The following is a 12,257-nucleotide window of genomic DNA, read 5'->3' on the forward strand; positions in this document are numbered from 1 at the left end:
ATGCTCCTGGGAGGAAGAAAATGGGAGGGCGTGAGGGGCGGAGTCACTTTCTGAAAAGAAAGCTATCTGCAAGTACAGAGAGGTGAGACTCATGTTCTCACAGTGGGAACAATCCGTCTTGGTGAACGCGAAGCAAGCAGGAAACGCACTCACGGTGGCAGTCAACGGCATGCAAAGGAGACCTGCACATACCACAATAACGGTGCGGCATTTGAAACAATGCTTCAAAAATCTGCTCTTAGAAATGTGCTCTTTATAAGGTTTGCCAGATGGCGGCACAGGAAGCTGGACCATTGCTGTGCACCACTGAAGGCAGCGGGAAAGGTGACGAATCAGCCAAGCAGAGAGGTCGTTATTCCACTCGAGGTGTGTCAACATCGAGCAGAATCTTCATTCAGCAGAGATCATCATATAATGTCGTCACTGAAGGAGAATAAATCTGAATCCTATGGCGAAGTACCTGCTTATATAGCCAGATGGCCCCGCCCTTTCTGGCAGGCTTTAGCGGGCTTCGTGGACATAGGTTCATGCAGCACCGCTGCTGAGCCATTGGTTAATTTTTAAAGTGTACTGCACGAACCAATGACCATGCAGTTACACTGTGTTATTGAAAAAGGCTTCAGTTCAAGGGAAAAAAATTACTTTCTCCCATAGCATCTAAGCAGACGCAGTACGAGTGAAGTATCAATAGGGAACTAGCAGTTCCAGTTGCTTCTAGAAAGGCAGACATTTTAATATAGACTACAGTATGTTGACCCAAAATATATGTAGTGTTTATGTTTGAATTGGACTGCCAATTTGCATGTCATCCAAATAAAGAAAATGGGTCTGAAAATGCATTAAGAAATGAAAGAATTAAGAATTTTCTCCAATATTTATTTCTTTGAAGTAATGAAAAAAATATATATTATTCAAACCATTATGGAACCAGAATCATTCCAAACAATCAGAACCTTTAAATTCTGTATGATTCCATTTCTAGTAAATGGCCAGTCAGAGGACTGATGAGGGATTTACACCACTAATATTTATCTTAAATACAAAAATATTCATATTAATCAAAACATGAAATCATGTCATTCACACAGTCCTTAATCTTGATCTCAAAATCAAATAAATTAGAGCAACATTGTTGTGATTAGGTGGTACAAGAATGTTCTGATTCAACCAGATGTGGTACTTGACTTAAGGACTTGGAGAACCAATGGAGTTGCTACACAAATATTGATATATTACACACTGACCCAAGACAGAATCTGTAGTCTAGACAACCTGTAATAATGTTCTTTGCTGCCGAGGACATTGTTTGTTGCCAGGGATGTTTGATTGTCACCCCTAGTGTGAATCAATGGTGTTTTTATTTCTAAGAACCTGTGTTGAAATGTAGGACAAAACTTGTTTGCGGAGAACAAAACCTTTGAAAATAAGGTGTATATATGATGGCAAAAAAGCAGTTGCAGAAAAAAAAAAAAAAAAAAAAAAAAAAAACAATTTAAAAACAAAATGCAGTGTAAAAATTACTATTAAAAAGGCTATAACAAAAAAATTACAAAATGTATTACAAAAATATAATATAATATAATATAATATAATATAATATAATATAATATAATATAATATAATATAATATAATATAATACTAAACTGTCTTTTCAAACATCACTGGAGACATAATAGTTGCCCTAATTGAAGAATCACAGACTAATGAGATCATGCTGAGCACAAACACACACTAGAGATAGTCATGGAACAAAGAGAATGGAATGCTATGAAAATACAAACCAAAGCACACACATATACATGCAATAAACACACACACAAAGTCTGAGTCCAAGACACACTGATGGAGAGGCAATCCGGTGACATCATAATCTCTGTGCAAGACAGTCATGCATGGAAATGCACACTCTCTCACACACACACAAGTACCCAAACAGATACACACTCACACAAACGCACTGAATCTGGGACGCTAGTCATTCATCAGCTTGTACAGTCTCACAAAACTTTCCCAGGGTTTTTTCACAGTATCAAATTTTTAGCATTACATGCAATAAAAATTGTTATTTTGAGACACTGTGACAACAGGATAAACAAATAAATCCCTTAACACCACAGCCACAAATGGTTGTTTTTTCAATACACATCTTGGCTTGTGTTGGAACACTGGTTTGTGTGGGTCCCACTGGACTTCCTCAATCTTCTTCAACAGCTCCTGATGCTAAACAGACATCCCAGTGGTACACGCAACGGAACTAGAACAAGCCAAAACCTCCAAAAATACACGTCCTGAATGCTAAATTTGAATTTCATTTTCTGAAATATCAGGATGCTCAAACTACAGCAGGTGGTCTGTGTGCTTGTACAGAAAGCCTTGTACAGGAAGACAACAGCAGGATGTTATAATGTGTTCTGCCTACCATTTTTCCTACTTTAATGGTTAGTTCACTCAAAACTGACATTTCTGTCATCATTTATTCACATTATTTATAGCAGTTTCTGCAGCTTCTTCCATTTTTTGAATGATTCATTCCTTTAAGCAAAGAAAAATGCAATTACAACATTCATTATGTGTGTCTAGATCAGCAGGACATCATGTTCACATCTTTGTACATGCAGACTACCTGCTGGCATTGTACCTTGCTGATATTTCAAGAGAACGATTGAAAAATGTTGTTTCATATTGCTTCATCCACAGACCAACCACAGGACAGACATTTAACTCACAACAAACAATACTGTCATAAGGGAAAATAAAGAACAATCACTAAAGTTTGTTTTAAATGCTGAGGACTTAGAGTACAAAATGTGCCTGGAGCTCAAATGGAACGCAACTGATAATAATTGAAAACTGGTTGTAATTTGTGTTATCTAGCTGTAACAGATGTTCAAGCATCTGGAAGTAAAAAAATCTGTTCACCTGACCTGGCACAATCTTCTTTTGGTTAAATGGATACAGAGAAAAAAAATTACAAAATTAATATTATACACAAAATAGTACATATTTAAGTGAGGATTCCTCCACTGGACAATCTAATATAACTGAATTGAACAAGCAAATACTGTCCTGGTTAGTCCCATTAGCCCCTGCTGATAGATGTCATAACTACACCATTCTATCAACAAAAAGCATCTCTCTCCATTGATGGCCATTCAAAAGTAACCGTGTACTCCAATGAAATAAATTGTTTTGTTGGGGTCAGTTTGATCCACACTCTTTGTTTTTCACTGATTGAAATACTGGTTCAACTATTTTTTTTTTCTTGAAATCTTATGAATATTTTTCATTTAGGGTGATGAATATGCATGCACAGTTTTGAAAACCTTTATTGTAACTTGTCAAACATTAAAATATAAAATATATTAGAACTTATGAAACTGAGACTTGTTTTCTGAATTACCCAGTGAAATGTACTATTTATGTATCTATTTGAGATTTACCGTCCAAAAAAATAAATTAATAAATAAAAATAAATTAATTAAAAAAAAACTTTTCTTGTTTGTTAGTTTTTTTGGACCTCAATTACTAGACTGTTGCAGCACTGAAAAGAAGTGTGAGAAACCCAATTTTACTCTTGCAAGGAACAAAACATATATATGAAAAAGGGAGAGGAAGTACAAACAGCAATAAATATTACTTACTCTAAAATAATGTTGGATAATATCTCTCTGTGCAAATAGTCACTACAAGTAGTCATGGCAACAACAAAAAATAAATAAATATATATATAACAATAGAAATAGATGGGGGATGGATATAAACCAATATAGATATAACACAATAAAAATAGATGAAGGATGGAGATGAATTTAGTGTTGACTAGCTACAATAAAAGTTCTATATAGACTATTTATATCTTATTGTTTCACCTTTGGTACAACAGAAAGTACCAAACCTTTATTTAATTATTTTTATTTAGTTTTTTCAATTTGTATACCTCTGTAGTCCTGCACCAGCCAAGTAATTGCTATTGACTGACATAAATGAGAACAAGTAGCTTTCTCCAGGTATTATGGACCTCCTTGGCTCTCCCTCATCTCTGCCTTCAGTGTTCTTCCTTCACTCTTGTTCCACATAAACTGAAGAGTGAATCTGTGTAAGTGGCTGCAGAGTGTATTGTGAGCAGCGGCTCATTCATTCTCTCACCATATTTGCCCTAATCTATTTATCGCCCATTGCAGAGTCACGACGCGCTCTCTAGTGAGTCTACATTAGGAGTGAGAGTTGAGGCATGAAGAGATTTACATGTTAAATGTCACTTCCTTGGTAAACGTTTTTTATGGGAATGTGCATGCAGCACGCTGTGTGTCATTAGTTCCCTGCCATGACAGATGATATTCGCTCTAGATTCCCAGTTCTCTAGATGCAGAGTGAATACACAACATACCCAATAATGTGTGGACAACCTACTTCAGCTACATGCTCATTAGATTCCCATTTCTCACCTTAAAGCAAATTTTTGGCTTGTAAACACGCTTATTTTTCCAGTAACTACAGATTTTACACCCCAGTAAAGAGTTTTTTATGACTTCACTGTTTTGGCCATTACAATTGTTTAGTCCTATGAGGAACCATATTGTGGTTACTGTGGTTCTTGGTTTTTTACAATCAAAGGTAATAGCTTTTTAAAAATCTAGCCTCCAACTTGAATATTCATCATATGCATATGCATAGCAAATCCAAGTTGCTACTGTGCTTGCAGGTGTAAAATTGTTAAGTAATTCAGTGGAGACAGAGGAAGCAAAATCTTTCACGTAGCACAGAATCACAACAAGGTTTCTGAGTGGCAGGTTTGAAATGGAAATGAGTTTGGATCAGTGCTTAACTTAAACGCCTCTTTCTGATGGTACTGACTTTTAAACAGCTGTAATATCAATTTCTTAAACTGCTGAGGAAGTGTCTGCAAGTGTGAATAATACATCACAAACACACACAAAGAGACAGACTTCAACAAAATAGATTGGATCATTTTTGATCCCAATCTGTCATGTGTCACTCAAGACAGGCACAAAGCTCCCTGTGAAACCTCTAAGGTCATTCAGAATTCATCACTCTCGTAGTTTTGGCACTGGAATATGCTTTCATTCAACTCATTTTGGTAAAATTAATCTCAAAAATGAATATCAAAGATGAATCTATAGCTCTCTTCTAATCACCAAAGAACAAGTGGTGCCAGATATCCCCATAAAACTCTACATCTTACAATACAAATATTGTATTATACATGTATGAATGTACATATCATAAACAAATAATGTGCCAAAACATAACAAAACATAACACAACCTAAACCTAAAAAAACCTTAAAAAAGGAAAGTGAAAGTTCAATGACATTCAGTGAAAAACTATATTGACTTCAAAAGCATAATGCTTTGAAATTAAAAACAAACAAACAATTTTAATATTATAAACAACTAATACAATTATTAGTATTATGTTTATATATTATTATAGAATGCAATATAAAATTGTATATTTTACATAATTAATAACAAAAAAACTTTCATCCTGTTCTTTCTCTAGTTTCTTCTCCCACACAAACATTTTAAACTTCCCAGGAGCTGAGTATTTGTCTTTTTCTAGAAGTCCTAATAAAAGTCATAATTTATAAGTAACAAACTCTTGAGCATTACACTGACGCCCATTAAATTCCATTCAAAAAATGACATTGCAAATTTCTTTTGAATTCCAAAAAGTGCCAAAGCCGGAAAGTACATCTGAAGCAGTCAAGTAGGAAATAACTTTAATATCATGCATAATTAGATATGGGATATAAAGGTTCTTTGTTAGATGATTTGCTGTAAATGATAATTAAGACATAGTATGACATACATACCGCTTTTAAGGCATGTAATTATAGGCATCAACAAGCTTTGTTTACATTAAACATTATGATGGATTGGGTGATTGAAAGCCTTTTTATGTCTGTTGAGTAAATAAAAGTACACTGCGTGCTAAACTTCTTTCTAGATGTTTACTGTTGTTGGTTTAAGGAAATAGTTTCCATTCCTCAAGCAGCAGCAGCACCCTTGTTTTTATGTAAATTAATATAATGCAATGTGTCTTGCAACAGAACCAAAATAAGTGAAGTTATGCAAAAAGGTAGCTTTTAACCCCGTTCTTTATACAGACATTTGCCTGACATTTAAAGTCTCAGAATTTAGTGTGATAAAAAATTAAACTATCCAAAAAAGACATATTAACAAGCAATAAAACTGGCAGCAAATACATTTATAATGTTGAAAAGATTTATAATTCAAAAAATATTTATACTTCAAATAATTCTACCAAAAAATTTCAAAAAATCCCGAAAAATCACATTTTCCACAGATATATTAACTAGCTCAATTTTCAACATTGACAAAAACAAAAAATTCATCATCACAAAACAAGAATAAATTACATTTCATATTAAAAATTAAAACAGTTCTTTTAAATTGTGGAACAGACTGAAAACACTCGACACGAAACGACAACACGATAACACACTCCGACACGAACACGGGGGAGCGGTAATCCAACTGGGAACGCTGACAACTGAGGAGGATTCTCGACAACAGACAGAGAGATGAGTGAGTTTATGTAGCTGAAGTGGAGAGATGAGGATCAGCTGGAGCGGGACCAATCACACACAAGGTGACAACATCAGGTGGTTGGTACGAGCACATGGAGACTAACGTAGATGACAAAAAAAAACAACAAAACTGAACGGAGGAACTCACATGAGACGTTCCTACCGTGACAGTACAAACTACTCCCCTATGACGTAGCCGGTTGACCTACGTGTCCAAGCCTGCTTTAACCTGTAGATTGTAACAAGTCCCTCAATAAGGCGGTGATCCCGTATTCCCGAGCAGGAACCCCCTTCTCTCCCTCCGGAGAGGCCGTGTAACCTCAATGAAATCCACCAAGTACTGAATATCCGCTGTCCCCTCCGTCTAGAGTCCAGAATACGATTAACCAATTTGGTTTCCCCATTTACGAGTTACGGGCGGTAATGGGAACCTGGCGAAGAGCCTGAAAAAAAAATCACCGGTTTTGTTTTGGACACGTGGAACACGGAATAAACCTCCTGTACGCCGGAGAAGGCTAAGACGCAGAGGTTACCGGGGATTAAGATCGTTGGGGTGAATGAAACACGCAGTTTTAAAACTTTGGGAGACAAGCTTTTCGAAACGGACCGCATTTGGGTGAAAGCCACCACTCTTGGACTGACGGACGTAACGGGGAGGCCTAGAACGGTGGCGATCGGCCATATCGGTCTGGGAGACATAGAAGGCCGGAGCAGAGCTTTGCGAGCTCTGGTCAGGCTTGTGAACACCTTCGACGTGCGTGTTGCGTGTAGCCTACTCCAAGTAGGTCGATGGTACGCCTAAACTACACGGGATTAACTGGAGCCACATGCCTTGCTGTTTTTGGAGAAGTATCAGAAAAACATGGGACACCAGGACGAAGGATTGCGCTTTTCAGGAACATCGCTTTTCAGGAACACTGTTTAGATTATTTGAGCAAATAATATAAGAAAAAATGTACTAGTAAGAAAATAATCCATTACAGTAACATTATAATCAACATAAAGCAATTCTGTTGAAAGAAGAACTGTTAAGCAACAATTTCCTTGTTGTGACATTGTCTTTCACAGAAACATTATAGTCAAGAAAGCAAGAGTGTGTAAAAAGAACTCAGAACTGAGATTGCATCCTCTCCACAAAACGGCTACATGGAAGAGTAGATGCAATAAGTGAAGAGGCTTTACTGATATGCTTTTTATGGACATACTCATGAAGAGAGGTTAAAATTTACATTTGATTGCATAAGTTGATAGGAGAGTTTCTATCAGCACTAGTACACTGGAAAGAAGGTTTGACCTTTACAGAGTATTTGTCTGTTGGGAAAACAGTGCTTGGGTGTTTAACAGATGGTGTACTTTTCTAGTTTTCCATTAGATTGAACTGAGTACATGCTGATGTAACTGAACCTATGAGATCAGTCAGCAGTGCAGTGTTTGTGTTTTTTACTTCTGCTTCTTGAAGCTAGAATCAAAGAGTGTGCAATTGTTTTCATACACCCAAAAGACACCTAATTTCAAATTGTTATTCATCATGGATATTTTTGATTGGATATTGTTAGACTGATGACGAGATAAAAGAGATGTACCGAGTAAAGCAAAAGAACAATGACTGTAACCCACAACTTAACAGAAACAAAAATTATCTTAAAATTCAGAAAACAATGAAATTCTAACAGAATCACATGATAGCTTTAACAAACAACAGCAGAAATCAAGAAACGCTATATAAAGGAGCTCAAAATAAATGCTTTAGACAAGGCAGTGAAACACAGAACTGGTTGGGTAACAACTGAAAATTAAAAACTGATTTTTATTTAGCGTAATCACTAACATGTTCACAAAAGGCAAGATCCTCTGGTCAAGTGACGAATCAACAAAATACACTTACATTCAAGATACAATTTAGACTTAATGTCTTATGCAGTGCTGCTTTTCAGGGCAATGTATCTTGTTTCAAGAGCTCATTAAATACTCATAAGACGTCATTTTTTGCAGAGTGTGCATGTACGCTCTCTTAACTAAGGCAGGACCTCCATTTTAAACATTGCAATGACTCTATCAATAAGATAACTGGCTCTTTTAAGTGTAAGTCAGGACTATATGACTTTCATATTGAGCAATGCAATTTTTCATATTCATGTATGTATGAGTGGATTGTCTCTGCAGTCAACAGTCTCTGATTAAACAGACCACTTAAATTTTACAGAAAACATCCTTCTTCTCTCAGGCAATGAGGCCATAACAGAGATTATGTTCAGAGATCATGCAGTGGAGGTCTCAGCAAAATGGTTGTGCACACAAGACACTTAATCAAACAAATGAGCCCTTGGTTAGTGGCAGGCACGTACACACATAGGTTGTGCTCAGTGCTCAGATCACTCCTTTTTTTTTTCCCAAAGGCTGCCCGCATGTGGAGTTATTTTCATAAATCATGGCTGCTCAGGATGCACTGCTGTTCACGTCATTGTTTAATCAGGCAAGTAATGCTGTTCCAGTTTGGAATTTGACAGCCCTCAAGGGCAACTTTTGACGCCTGTCAACATTTACAATGAACAATTATTGCATCACAATTAGCATTCAATATTCAAGCATCGTCTGTAAGACTCGATTCCGCACTCATGAATCAATGTTACAATTAATGTTATTAGACAATCAAACAACTTCTTTATGCTTTACCGTAATGACTAGAGACAACATGGCAGGTCTTGGGAAATCTCTCCACCATACAGCGTTCAGATTTATAAACCACAAACACAAAATACAAAAACAATAAAGACGAAACAAAACAAAAGTAATTAGCCATCATGATGAGCAGACCCAGCAACACAGGCACCTTGTTGGGACAAAGAGACAGCCTGGAGAGCCAGGTTGCTGCCGTTGTGCCCTGTTGATTGTGGACTCAAAGCCTCATCTGATGGGTGAAACCAATTTAGATCTCAAGATAATTGGCTATGTTTTTTCCTCCATCTACTTTAACAGTCTGGAAAATTGAACTGCATGGGGAGGAGTGTCTGGTTTACTTTTTAAAAATAATTTTCAGAATATCTTAATTTATTCTTAAATTATAAGTATTTACAGTCTTCTTGATATATTTATCCAAATGAATCATATATATATGTTTGTGTGTGTGTGTGTGTACAGTTGTGCTCATAAGTTTATTTATATTTAGTACTGTCCTGAATAAGCTATTTCACATAACAGATGTTTATATAAACTCCACAAGAAAAAAATAATAGCTGAATTTATAAAAAAAGTACCCCCATTCAAAAGTTTACATACCCTTGAATCTTAATACTGTATGTCGTTTCCTGGATGATCGACTGTTTTTCTGTTTTGTGATATATGTTCATGAGTCCTGTGTTGGTCCTGAGCAGTTCAGAAGGAAAAACTATGCATTAAGAGCCAGGGGGTGAAAACTTTTGAACAGAATGGAGATTTTTATTACATTTTTCTTATTTTGCCTAAATATCTTATTTTTTTTATTTATTATTTTTTTATTGCCCTTCAGAGACCACAAAAGATAGTTACATGTTTCTCAGAAGACAAAATAAGTTACATTTACCCTGATCTTCAAATTCAAAAAGTTTTCTAACGCAATGCTCTACCACTGAGCCACAGGAAGACTAATATTCCCCTCCATTCTTAAATATTGCATATATTAGAATCAAAACTCTTTCTTTTGTCTTCTATCACTAAGCAAGGTATACGTCCATCATTCATTACTAAAACTCCCACTTCACTGAAGAATCCACTTTGCATATTTGACTGTATATCACTTTCTTCCTCAGTAAACCTGCATTGTCTCGTAATACCACAGTGTAACTTGAAAGCATCCTTTCCCATCTTTTTTTAATATCCTTTTCTTTGTACCATCTAAAAGGATCAAGCAATTTGCTCACCTGGTGTCTCCTTGAGAACCCACTGATTGCGACAGCACTTTCAAAACATCTTTGTTTTTGTTTTTTTCTTCAAAAAATGGCTTTCTCTGTGAAAGATCAAGCCAAGATTTTCCTCACCTGCTGTCTTCTTGATGGTTATTGCAAGCGATTGATTCCAGCAACACTTTCAAAACAGATAATAAATAACTGAAGGAATTTAAAAGACAGGAGTGTGAGGTTTTCCCAAACTCGCACCTAGCGTCTGCATGCAATAACTGGTTGTACACAATTCCCAGAGTAACACTGTAAAAAAATAACCGTAAAGGCAGCAACCAGCATTGTTATCATAAACTAACAGATGCAATGGCATGAAACGTTTATCTCCTTTGCAAGGGTCTATTTTCTATCTGGAACCAGGGCACATTATTTTCTCTCAGCTTAAGGGAAGTATAAATGCAGACAATAGAGAAAGAACACATTGAAGCACAGAGTACTTAATCTGACACACTCAGGAGGCCAGAACAAGATCCAATGCAACATGATTTGTGTCACAGAACACAAAGAAGACACTTAGAGACAGAGGCGAGTTAACTTACAGACAAATCCAAGTGTAGTTACTAACTGCAGTGTGTATTTCCTTGCACTGTTTACATTTTAAACATCCGATCTGCAAAAGGAATTATGCAAAACAGGCTGAAAATATGGCCAAAAATCTATGAGGAACATAATTGCACTGCACAAACTTGGATTAGGCATCCCACGATTTGTAGATTTATAGCATCCAGCCAGAAGCAAAAGTTTCACAACTTTGCAGTCTAAAAAGCAGACATGCACTAATATTAAATTTCTGGCCAATACTGACAAGATGACAATTATAAGTGATGCACCAAAATTTTGGCAACCAAAGAATGAATCTTTGGTTTCAGCCAAAATCATTGACAGAACTTCTCAGATGACACATTTTGCCTGTCATTGTCTATTTTGTGCAAACAATGTGGGTAAGCTACAACAGGTAAACATGTCAGGAGGAGTGTGGACTCATTTCACCATGACCAAAAATGTAGCAATACGGAAAATTTGACTGAAATATCGAGATACAGAATGTTGCCGAAGAACTTCACTAAGACAGGTTTAATTTAGGCTATCACCTGAGACCACAACACCCTGAAGAGTTTAATTATTCCAATTTAATTACAGAAACTTGGTTTTGATTTTTGGCTAAATGAACATGTTAATTTTGGTTTAAGCATTTGTGTGTGTGTGTGTGTGTATATATATATACTCTCATATAAGGGACATAAAAATATATATATATCATATTATATATAATTATATAGCACATATATATTAAGATGCTCATATGAAGATCCAATCAATGCAAAAACAAAGCCGCTAGGAAATGCTAACTTACAACTCATTTATTCTATTTATCTGGAGATCATTTACTCTTCTTCTTTGCCTGTGTTTTTATCTGGAGATTCTGTACTCTTAAAGAAAAATGGTAATAGCGCCTTCTACGGTGAAAGTTCTGTCAATGGCAGGGAAGCGCTGTATTATAATTTATGGAAAATTCTGTCAGTTGTGGAAAAGAGTTAAAGAATAGACAACTTTGAAGAACTCAGAGCATTCTATTAACATTACTGGAAGAAAGTGTATTCATATCTTTGAGAGAACATTGCCAGAACATTAGCCAAAGTTCTGAAGATGTAGTAAAAAAAAAAAAAACAAACAAAATTAAATACGCAGACTGAAATAAGAATTTGATTTAGCTGTCAAACTTACATAGTGGACCTCTCACCTCTCACAG

The 12,257-nt window shown here is 36.0% G+C and overlaps 1 protein-coding gene across 1 annotated transcript in view; it reads left to right on the top strand.

Annotated features, from left to right (window-relative positions):
- Nucleotides 1-269: 269 nt before the first annotated feature.
- The window catches only part of LOC109057155 (lens fiber major intrinsic protein), a 94,495-nt gene continuing 82,507 nt past the window's right edge, over nucleotides 270-12,257 (top strand). Inside the window, 1 exon segment of the mRNA XM_042721397.1 lies at nucleotides 270-366. Within this exon segment, the coding sequence (XP_042577331.1) occupies nucleotides 270-366 (97 nt within the window).

The sequence above is a fragment of the Cyprinus carpio genome, chromosome B3, assembly GCF_018340385.1.
Source record: "Cyprinus carpio isolate SPL01 chromosome B3, ASM1834038v1, whole genome shotgun sequence".
Lineage (NCBI taxonomy): Eukaryota > Metazoa > Chordata > Actinopteri > Cypriniformes > Cyprinidae > Cyprinus > Cyprinus carpio.